The 12,008-nt window shown below is 40.5% G+C and overlaps 1 protein-coding gene across 2 annotated transcripts in view; it reads right to left on the reverse strand.

Moving 5' to 3' along the window:
- Positions 1 to 6,652: 6,652 nt before the first annotated feature.
- Positions 6,653 to 12,008, reverse strand: part of LOC122744540 (L-gulonolactone oxidase) — a 52,434-nt gene continuing 47,078 nt past the window's right edge. For both annotated transcript variants that reach the window (XM_043990076.1, XM_043990075.1), the window contains 2 exons: positions 9,762 to 9,852; positions 6,653 to 8,136 (listed from right to left, as the gene is read on the reverse strand). In XM_043990076.1, the coding sequence (XP_043846011.1) occupies positions 8,008 to 8,136; positions 9,762 to 9,852 (220 nt within the window). In that variant the 3' untranslated portion in view covers positions 6,653 to 8,007. The remainder of the gene's footprint in view (positions 8,137 to 9,761; positions 9,853 to 12,008) is intronic.

Consider the following 12,008-nt stretch of genomic DNA (forward strand, 5'->3'; position numbering starts at 1 on the left):
TCTTTGTGACCCCATTTGGGGTTTTCTTGGCGGAGATACTAAAATGGTTTGCTATTTCCTTCTCTAGTTCATTTGACAGATGAGGAAACTGAGGTTAACAGAGTTAAGAGACTTGCCCAGGGTCACATAGCTAGTATGTATCTGAGGCTGGATTTGAACTCAGGTCTTCTTGACTCCAGGCCTGGTACTTTATCCACTGTATCACTTAGCTACCTGAAATAATATTTGTAAGACCTTAAAGTAAGGGGTGAGCTGGAACCAGATCCTCGAGGCTCGAAAAAAATTTCAGTGTGAACATTTATACCTCAGAAATCAGCAAATACTACAAATTAGGATTTCAATAATTGTTCTTTTGGTTTTCTAGTATTAAGAAAGTGATGGGAAAATGCTAATAATGAAGATTCACCTTAAAAGTATGTCATGGGTATATGGTTTTTGGAGAACCAATTGTTAAATATTTTCCAGCACAATCCTGCTTAAAGTGCTATATAAACACTACTTTCTCTCTCTCTCTCTCTCTCTCTCTCTCTCTCTCTCTCTCTCTCTCTCTCTCTCTCTCTCTCTCTCCCTCACTCCCTCCCTCCCTCCCTCCCTCCTATTTGGAGGCATCTAGATATTTATCCAACACATACACTTTAACTGCTCACTGATAGATACACACACACACACACACACACACACATCTTGAGTGATGGAAAGACAGCAACATCCTTTGGTCACCTAGTCCAGTTTTTAATTATGTTCAATCTAGAGATTCTTCCACATGTAGGATGGATTTCCCTTGATGATATTTCAACCCATTTTTCCTCTTTTTTCAGTCCTGGAGAATCCTGAAAATCACCATGGAGTGCTGTGACATAGCTAGAAAACATTTACAAGCCCATTGTTGATTGTAAAATAAATAGACTTTCAGTTCAGGAGCTACTTGGGTAAAGTTTATATGTAAGGAAGGAAACAAGAAAGCAGCTGGGTGGTTTGGGGGTTCTGACACTAGCTTCCTCTCTGTTGTTTTTTGGACTTTCTCCATTCAGATCCTGTCCACATAATGGACCCTCAATATACTAAATAACTCATTTTCAGCAAGTGAAAGTTTAGAAGAGGGCAGAATGATCCTGGAGTCAGTTGTACAGTCAATAAGCATTTATCAAGTTCCTGCTATATGTCGGGCACTATGCTAAGATCTGGCAATACAAAGAAAGGCAAAACAGTGCATGCATTCAATGAACTTACAGTCTAATGAGGGAGACAATATGCAAACAATGATGAAAAACAATATATGCAGGATAAATTGAAGGTAATCAATAGAGGGAAGGCCCTGGTATTAAGATGAATCAGGAATGGCTTTTTGTTGAAGTTAGGATTTTAGCTGGGATTTGAAGGAAGCCAGGGATCGCAGGAGGTGGAGATGAGGAAAGAGAGTGTTCTAGGTATAAGGGACAGAGTTGCTGGATCGTAGATTATCATAGAGGGGGGCGATAAGGGGAGGTAAATACTGTTTAAGAGGACTGGAAAGGTAGGAAGAGGCCAGGTTGGGTCAGGAGGAGCTAAATTCAAAGCTCACCTCTGACACTTGCAAAATTTTGACCGCTTGGAATCTCAGGAAACTTTTGAAGGCTTATCCACTAACTTGTAGACAATTCTATATACATTTTAGATCTGAAGGAGATATTATATGTAAATAACCCCTTGTTGTAAACATATTTGAATCCTGCCTAGAATCTAACTCCCTTTCTTCCATACAGTATTAAATAAAACCTTGTTGAAGAATGCAGTGTTTTGGTTTTTTAAGTATTTTATTATTTTCTAGTTACATATAAGGATAGTTTTTAACATTTGCTTTCACAGAATTTTTAGTTCCAAATTTTTCACCCACCCTCCCTTCCCTCTCTCCTCCCCAAGATAGAAAGCAATCTGATACAGGTTGTATGTGTACAATCACATTAAACATATTTCTACATTAGTCATATTGTGAAAGAAGAATCAGAGCACAAGGGAAAAACCTTAAAAAAGAAGGAAAAAAAAACATCCAAAAGTAGAAACAGTATGGTTCAATCTGCATTCATAATTCACAGTTCTTTTTTCTGGATGTTGAGAACATTTTCTATCATGAGTTCATTGCAAACTGGTTTGGATTCGTGTACTGCTAAAAGCAAATCTATCATCATTGTTCTTCACACAAGGTTGCTTGTTACTGGTGGACATGTTCTCCTGGGTCTGCTGCCTCATCTGTCAGCATCAGTTCATGTAAGTCTTCCGGGTTTCTCTGACTGCTTCATCTTTTCTCACAGCACATGAGTATTCATTACATTCATATACCACAACTTCTTTAGGCCATTCCCCAGTTGAAGGGCATTCCCCTCGTTTTCCAATTCTTTGTCACCACAAAAGAGAGCTGCTTAATGAATATTTTTGTACATGGGGTTCCGTTTCCCTTTTCTATTGGTCTCTTGGGATACAGACCTTAGCAGTGGTACCACTGGGTCAAAGTGTATGAAGCCCACCATGTCACATAGTAGCCCCACATACATGTACTCTTATACTAATTTATTATGTATACAAATTTACAGGAAAGTGTATATTTTAAAAAAGATAAAATAATATTTTATCCCAAAGTCAAGAGGGAGCCAGTGGAGTATATTGAGTAGAGGAATAGGGTCATTGAGTTTTTGAAAATCACTTTAGATGTATGAGGAGAATGTGTTGGAGAGAGGAAAGTCAGAATTTGGAGAGACCAAATAGGGAGCTATTGCAATAGCTCAGACAAGAGAAGTAAGAGACTGAACTAAGGTGGTATCTATGTGAAGAGAGAAGGGGGACAGATGCAAAGATGGTGGGGAGGTTGAAAGCAGGGAGATCTGGCAACTGGTTGGAAATGCAAGGTGAGAATGTGGAGTCCAGGATGATACAGAGGTTGTGAACCAAGGTGACTGGGATGTTAGTGGTACCCTCAATAGGAACAAGGAAGGTTTGGAAGAAGAAAGTGGGGAAATGGGCTGAGGAAGGTAACATAATGAGATCTGCAATGTCAATCACAACCTGTCCCAATGTCAGCTCAATTCTGGGAGACACCCAAAATGAAGAGAAGGAGGTCTTAGTCACAGCTCATTTCCCTTGTGCACAGAGCCTATCCTCCCAGGATGCCTGTTTCAGCCCTACTCATGGGGATGGGGATGCTGGAGGCAGGACCTTTTCTCAATAGCACCTGGAGCAGCGTACTGCTGTGGGTTCCTATGTAATGGTCACAAGGTCAGATCTGGAAAGGCTAGGAGCTTGCACAGTATAAGGCATAAGAAGAGGTGTGGTTGCATTGAGACAAGCCCCAGGATTGACTATTGCTAGGAGGGTGGAATGTGCCCATCTCTACCTTTTGCTTGGTTTATCACATATCCCTGGGAGTCAAACTGGACCCCTCAGGGTACCCTGGTACCCACTTTGGAGAGATTCTTTCCAGCTCTAAAAGTTGTATGATGTGAATTTCCCTTCCCCATTTAAACACTCCTCTATGTGATTAACCAATAGGGAGTGGGAAGATAGGGTGATTCCACCCTTCCTGAAATAGCCAGTCCTGGGGTTTGCCTTAATACAACCACACTTATCCTTCTCCCCCCATCATTCCCCCATTCCCTTCTCTGCTCTTCAATCCTAGTCCAATACAGTGTAGCACAGTAGAGGATCATAAAGGACCTTAGAGGTCATCTAGCCCAAACCTTCTTAAACTGTGAGTCTCATAGGGGGTCACATAATCGAATGTGGGGGGGGTCACAAAAGATTGGCAACAACGGTATATCCCTATATACTTAGGGTCCTATAGAAAAAATTCTTGGGAGAGGAGGGGGTCACTAGTGGAAAAGGTTAAAGAAGTCCTCATCTAGTCCAAACCCTCTCATTTTACAGCGACGAGGAAGCTGAGGCCCAGAGAGGCTTGTCTTGCCCAAGGGTCACACAGGTAATAAGCGGCACAGCCAGGATTGGAACTCAGGTCCTTTGACACCAAGTTTAGAATCTTCTGCTTTATCGTGCCTGCTCTCCCTGTTCCAAGTATCAGGGGCATGTCAATACCATGTATTTATTCTATTGTTGTCCAGTCATTTCAGTCATATCTGACTGTATTTACTCTGCACTTCTTCCCTATCTGAAGCACATCCTAGAAGCAAACAGGTTTTTAATGTGGAAATTGAATCTATAGACTATGGAAGTCTCATATATTGACTTGTATTATTGGGCCTGTCCTAAAAGCTAGGGCACAGGTTAAAAGCCTCCTTTGGTCTTGCAATTACTTAACAACCTATCTCATGAGCCCCACTGATGATTTCCCCCTTTTTATCAGTCCCAACAGGTCAGCTAGTAAAGAGCAAAAGACATTTAATTAACAGAACAGCAAAATAATGAAAATGAATGTTTCCCTCATAACTTGGGGCCTCACTCTCCCATAGGTTTCCAGACTCATATGCAATAGGCACATGCACAGGGAATATATATGCCCAGAGGGACACAAATGGGAAAGGTTATGAATAGCTAGGGGCAACTCAACCTTCTAGAGCTATATCCCAGCTGGAATTTGTCTCTATTTCTAACTTATTATTGGCAGCTCCTCCCATCTGCTAATGTCAGTACTGATCAGATGATATCATTGAGCTATAGGCCTGCAGTGCTACAGAGCTGGGATATTCTTGCTCTGTTCTATTATTGATGGTCTTCATCTGCTCTTCTCCACAGTGAAGACTATAATTGGCTTTTTATTTTTTTATTTTTTAAATTCAATTTGCTTTTGTTTGTTTGTTGTTTGTTTGTTTGTTGTTGTTGTTTTTTGGGGTCAGGCAGTTTGGGATTAAGTGACTTGCCCAGGGGTCACACAGCTAGTAAGTGTTAAGGGTCTGAGGCCGGATTTGATCTCAGTCCTCCTGAATCCAGGGCTGGTGCTCTATCCACTGCGCCACCTAGCTGCCCCCTATATTGGCTTTTTTAGGTCATAGTCCCAAGGGCATCTTCAGCTATTTGTGATTCAGATCTAGCTCATATGGAGTCATCATATAAACTCTTAGGAATTGTCTGGTCTTTTGGATCTTCTTTTACTGTTACCTCTATGCTGCTCTTTAACCCCAGTCAACAACTTGGATTTAAAAAATTCCCTTTCAATTCTTTCCACCCCACCATGCCAAACATTGTCTATGCAAATCTTTTTCCAGGAAAAGATTAAAAAGAGGCTTGATGGATCTTTGGTCTACTTCTCAATTAGTAACATGGTTGCTGTCCTCCCTACACTACTATTAACATTCCACCTGTTTTATTTCCTCCACAAAGATTGTAAAACTCTTCCTTGGTGAGGGACATAACTTCTTTTTATTCTCATAGTTACCTTTATTCACTCATTCTAAGTACCCCTAGATCAGGCATAAAACTGGAAACAAGACAAAACAAAAGAAGAATCTGAGCATCTTGAAAAGTAATCAGAGTTAATAGTTTAGAATATTTTTACATGAATAAAATAGGGGGAAGATGGCTGAAGAGTCAATAAGACCAGATGATCCCAAAGGGTTCATTCAGGGATGAAAGGAAGATAGCAGAAATTAACTCCTTTCTTGTTCTGAAAAAATGCTAAAAAGATTCCCAATCCATAAAGGTTTCCCCAGACATAGAAAAGTTGGAGGCACTAGAATTCACTAGTAAATGAATGAATTAAAAAGCATTTAAGCATTTACTATGTGTCAGACATTGCATTAAGCATTGGGAATACAAATCCAAAAAAATGAGACATTCCCTGTCCTGGAGGAGCTTACATTCAAATAGGAAATAACACCAACAGGCAAGCGATAACCAGAAAGGGAGGTTTTGGTCAGGGGTGTCATTGATTGGAAGGGAAGTCAAGATTCATCTTGTACAAAAGCAATTGTTCTGCTGATTTGATGCTCTGCAGAGAAAAAGAGGTGCAAGTAGGGTTTGGGGAGTATGGGAAGGTGACTGGGAAATAACAAGATGGCCAGGGTGCACAGCTAGCTATCCAGCTGGATGCAATGCAAAACATAATTAGTTTATTCTGGGACCTGCTAGATTAGGCTAGGCACATTTGTGCTCACTCCAGATGGCTCAGCATATGGTGTTTCAAATAAACTAAGCACAGATGAGGACTGGGTGAGGCCCGGTGCTGGACATCTAAGATAATCTCCATTCATTGCCAAGCCGATTCACTCCACTGAGCTTGCCCTAGGGTCCTGGCTCCTGAATCTCTTTTTCTTTTAATGGAGAACATATGGTTGTCACATGTTAGCAAGGCATAACCAACATACAACTCTCTGGTCATTTTCAAGCCATGCCATCATATATGTATTACATACATATATAAGTGTAATGTATGTATGTGTATATATGTATGTGTATATATACACATAAATAATGACAATTATATAAAGAAAAATCCCTAGAAGGAAGTAGAAGTCTGAGTAATGGAAAAACAGTGAATCCTTTGGAGAAGGATAATAAAACATATATCCTCTCACTTGGCAAAAAACGTTGTGGGATGAGTAGGACAGAGTATTAGATGCCTTGTCAGATATAGTGTCTGTATTCATTATTTTTGCTTAATTGTTTTTCTTTGATACAAGGAAGGGTTCAATCTGAAGGGAAGTGTGGGAAAGAATGATGTGGAGACAAAAAAGAAGTCAATAAAGCGTTTTATTAAAAGATAGCAAAAATAATAATTTTAATGGAGGAAGACAGGCTGATGAGTATAAGATTGAAGGGGTATGGTTGAAGGTGTGTGATGCTTATAATATTGATTTAAGTCCTTGTTTGCTCATACCTTCAACAAGCCTTTATAAAATACCAAGCACTGTGCTAGAGGATAAAAAAAAAAAGGGAGAAAAAAGGAGGAGGAGGAAGAAGAAAAAAGAGAAAGGGTAGAAGGAGGAGAAAAAGGAAGAGGAGATGGAGGAAGTGAAGGAGGAGAAGAAGGTAGAGAAGAAATAAGGAGGAGGAGAAATAGTTCCTGTGCTGCCCTCAAGGAACTTTCGCTCTTCTGTGTGTGTGTGTGTGTGGGGGGGGGTGGATTCATCTGAAACAGTTGATTTATATTATCAATAATAAAGAGAAATTAGGTCACTGCTGGTAGTGCAGGTGTGATATTGTGGTCATTCTGGCATGGCTGGTATAGAAATACCCAGTGGATGTGCACACAAGTGAAGTTCACGTTGGGTGTGAAATCTTTGTCTATTGGTTTTAGGGGCATTATAATCAGGATAATGAGCCTCTTATGCTAGGTTCTACGGTACCACATTTTAGGAAAAGATATTGAGAAGTTGGAGGGCAACCTGGCTGGTGAAGGAACTGGAGTTCATGCTTAGTCATTTGAAGAAACTGGGGAAGGGAGGCAGCCTGTTGCAGTGGGAAGGACACTGGATTTGGAAAGAGAAACCCACATACCAATTCTGGCTCTGCAACATGCTACTTGTGAATGCTTGGACTTAAAACCTCCCTGTAACCTCCCTGGGCCTCAGTTTCCTTGGATATAAATGATGTGTGGGTTTCAGACTACGTGACCTTTAAAGTCCCTTCCAACTCTAAGTCTCTGATCCTGTGGGTTAGGTTTTCTCAAGACTTAGTGTTTAGGGGGGTGGGGAGGACACCAGGGCTGTCTTCAAGTATCTGAAGGACTCTTACATAGAAAATCGAAAACCTTTTCTGCTTGAAGGCAGAATTATGAACAATGGTAGAAACTGCAGAAATGCCAATTTCCATTCAATAGAAGGAAAAATTTCCTAATGATTAGATTGTCCTGAAATGGAATGGGGTGGCCTCTGGCCCCATCCCTGAAGGTTGTCAGGTAGAAGATGGATAGAGTAACCAGGTTTTGGAGATGTTTTACAAGGAAACCGATAACATCTGAAGTTGTGTGGATCTGAGATTTGGTCTAGTACTGTGCTATACCAGGGGGAGGGTAGAGGGTAGAGGGAGTGGGAAGTTGGGGTATCTTGGAGCAAGCAGCCAGGCTTATTTTATATTGTTTCCCTTTTCTTAATAAAACACTTTCTCCAAGCATGCATTCAGGAACATTCCAGTGGGGTCCAATTTTTCCCGGATAGCACAGAATTTCTGAAAGGATGGATACATCTTCTCGAAGTCTGTCCGGGTGCAGGTGTGTGCCTAGAGAGGGGAAGAGAACCAAAAAGACAATCAGCAGGGGATAGAGTTGTAGCAATCATACACATATACATGCTTATACATGTATACATTTTATACACAGAATGTATTAGGTCTCACCAGACAATACTTGACTAATAATGTAATTTAAATATATGGCAGTAGCTTGCAAACACTTTATGAATCTTATCTTATTTGAGAATCACAACAACCCCATAGAGAAAAGCAGAAACCAGTCATTTTGAGACATCTTGATAGGCTAACATTATAGAAATCTCCCAACCACCTGATGACTTAATATTAGAAAATCCTCAAACCCTATTGAAAGGGAAATAAAATATAGCAAACTATGAAAGGAACTGGTAAAGCTCTCATTTACTGTTGTAACGACTATTTTTTTGTCCTTGGATAAGACACCTGCAGTTTTGTCTAAAAGGACTTCTTTCATAATTGTGAAAGTATTTGGTTATTTCTCCTTGTCTCCTGCCCTTGAACAGGGGATGTTTTCTTATAATAAATACTTCCAGTTGCATTCCAAATACTCCCCCCTTCTCCTTTGGCTGATCCCTCTTTTTTCTACCCTCCTTCTCACATGAAATGCTTTCCTTTATCTATCCTAAATTGCCACCCAATGCACCTTATTGGCTATGTACCTTAAAGTGGGTCTGAAAGGTTATAAACTAAATCCATGTCCTAGGAAGCTGATGTTGCTATTATCGAGCTAGCAGTCTTCCTTAGCATGCTAACAAATATCTTTTCTTTTGGTTTGAATCCTATCTCAGACCCCCAGTAGTGGGTACATCTCTTCCAAGAAGTCCTGTTCCTTCTGTTTGAGAGAATTTCCCAACAAGAGGTAAAAGCAAGAACAACAAGAGAAGTGGGAGCAGGTCAAGCATGGGGTGAGGAAGAGAGTCAGAATCTGTGATTTCATTGTTGTGGGAGGACTCCCACTTAGGAAGCTCTCTCCACTGATAGAGTGGTAATCTGAATAGTCTTAGAGAATTTCTTGGGGGCAGTGAGAGCTCAAGTGACTCACAATAAATGTCAGAGGACTTGAACTCAGATCCTGCTGACTCCAGGGCCTACCTCTATCCACTAAGTGGCACTGCCTGGTCTTAACTGACATTTACATAATGATTTGGAAAGCAGGTTGACAGATGATCTCATTCAAGCCTCACAACAACCCTAGCTAGGTAGGCACTGGTAGGTATTATTATCCCCATTTTCGAAATGAGAAGACTGAGGTGAGGAGAAGTTAAGCAACATGTCCATAGTCATAGACCTAGTAGGTATCTGAGGCAGGATTTGAAGCCAAGTCTAATACTCTATCTAGCTCCAAAGAGGAGGGCTGCTTAGGACATGAAACAAAAAAATCAAGCCTTGAATCATACATTAAATATGTCCTTGTGGGTCACATGGATAAGGGAAATTGGGTCCTAGAAATGAAGAGATTCTTCTGCCTTTTGGCACATTCTGCTATTCTAGATGTATTGTTTGGGGTTTTGGTTTTGTTTGGGTAGAGGTCAAAGGGACATCTATTCTCCTTAAACTCAGTTAATATTTTTTTAGTTGCTTTTCATTTAGGCAAAACCAGCTATTGAGCTGCTCGGTCAGCAATGTGTCCATACCTTGGCCCAATGGGGCCTCCCTCCAACCTTCTTCATGATGCGCTCATAGGCCAGCCAGTAGTCTAGGCGAGGAATGTCCTTTCCATAGGGCCTACAAAATACATTGAGGTCAGTGAGCACACACACACAGCTCTTAACTCTTGTTAGCATCAGCAGAACCAGGAGAATGAACATGTTTTTGAAAATCCCCTTGTCCCACACCTTGACCCATTGTTCATAATTCTGCCTTCAAGCAGAAAAGGTTTTCCATTTTCTACATGACAGACCTTCAAATATTTTAGGATCTTGTTATAGAAAAGTGCTTTCTAAATCACAGATCATTAGTGACCTTGTTTAAAAAAAAGTTCTGGAGATTTTCACTCATGCTGGTGTACTTTGAACTTCAATTCCTGCAGTTATAATCTATATCCTGTAATATATACATTCTGAAGATTTTAAGGGATTAGGGCATTACTATTTTGTGAAGGCCTGCTTTTGTGCACTCAATTAAATGGACCTCAGTAACTTAAAATTGCTGATGTAACTCTAGCACTAGGGCAGGATTTGTGGGCTGAGCTCCTGATAAATATCTATTAGCTAGCATATTATTGTTGTGCTGACCACTTCATCCTCTCACCTACCACCTACATGCAAGCTTCTTTCTCTTATCCAGTCCCTTCCTCCAATTACACAGCCTTTCATCAATCTTCTCTTCTGATAGCATCAGCATTTTCATAATAATGCAGTGGATTACTGTGTTCAATACTTAGGAATCAATGAACCAACTACCACTTATTAAGTTCATATTTTGTGCAGGCTCCAGGGCTAATCCCTGGGGACACAGAGCCAAACACAAAAACAGTGCCTGAGCTCTAGCAGCTTAAATTCTAATTGGAGAGACATGCACATGTGAAGAGGTGATCTTTGAGAGTTCACTTGAAGAGAAAAAATTAGTTCATGAGTTGTCTGCTTTGGCCATTCATTTGTCTGGGGGCATAAGTCTGATTCAAGGTTCTAAATCATGTCTGGCTCGAGGTTCTATTTTGAGAAAGCACTTGCTCATTTAGAGGCTGTGGAACTTTGGGGTAAATGGAAAATATAGTTGGCTTCGGTGATTTGCATATGGAGAATTTAAGAATTGGGAAACTAAAGGGTTATAACTGGGGAAAAAAGAGAACTGAAGGTTTATGACTGGAGAAATATGAACACCAGAACCATTCTATGATTATGGAAAAAGCATATCTTATATGATTATAGACAGAGGATAAGAATTCAATGATTAACTATAAGTTAAAGCATGACCTTTTGCAGAGAGAACACTGCTGTTGAACTAAGAAAGGTAATAGAAAAGGGAGAGAAATAAAAGAATTTTCAGAATTATATAAGATTTCAGATTAAAAAAAAACCCAGACCATAATTCTCTCTCCACTGTCACTTGTTGCCAGGCAGATAGGCTGGCCAATGAGAGGATGAAATAGTCTCTATTATCTATTGCTGAGAAGAAATAGAGAAATCGTGCTCTCTCCTCTATTATGACTTACTGCTGATAGTAAGAAATAGAGAGAATATATTCTATTTTCTCTTTTTTGTTTGTTTTTGTTTTTAGTGAGGCAATTGGGGTTAAGTGACTTGCCCAGGGTCACACAGCTAGTAAGTGTCGAGTGTCTGAGGCCGGATTTGAACTCAGGTACTCCTGACTCCAGGGCCGGTGCTCTATCCACTGTGCCATCTAGCTGTCCCTATTTTCTATTAAGATTAATGCTGAGAAAAGAGAAGGGAAAAAGAGAGGAGAGAAGAAGAAAGAGAAGAGACAGAAGATATATCCTTGCACTGCTATGTGTTGTTTCTGAGAAGTAAAAGAGAATAAAGAAGACACAAAATGCTTCTCTACATTGCCACCTGTTGTGCAGAAGAATCCTGCAGAGCACCGGCCCTGGAGTCAGGAGTACCTGAGTTCAAATCTGGCCTCAGACACTTAACACTTACTAGCTGTGTGACCCTGGGCAAGTCACTTAACCCCAATTGCCTCACTAAAAATTAAAATTAAAAAAGAATTACTCCCAGGAATGGGACACTTAGAGTAGCAGTCCCATTTGTGCATCCATGGGGAACCACTTCAAATTGTTGATGAAAGGGGACTGTGGGAGCAAAGAGTGAGCCAGTCCTTACTAGCTGTGTGGCCCTGGGCAAGTCACTTAATCCTCATTGCCCTGAAAAAAAAAAAGAGTGAGCCAATCCCTGCCCAGGAAGCGATAGTCTAGGGAGAGT

Source organism: Dromiciops gliroides, chromosome 2, assembly GCF_019393635.1.
Source record: "Dromiciops gliroides isolate mDroGli1 chromosome 2, mDroGli1.pri, whole genome shotgun sequence".
In the NCBI taxonomy this organism is placed as follows: Eukaryota; Metazoa; Chordata; class Mammalia; order Microbiotheria; family Microbiotheriidae; genus Dromiciops; species Dromiciops gliroides.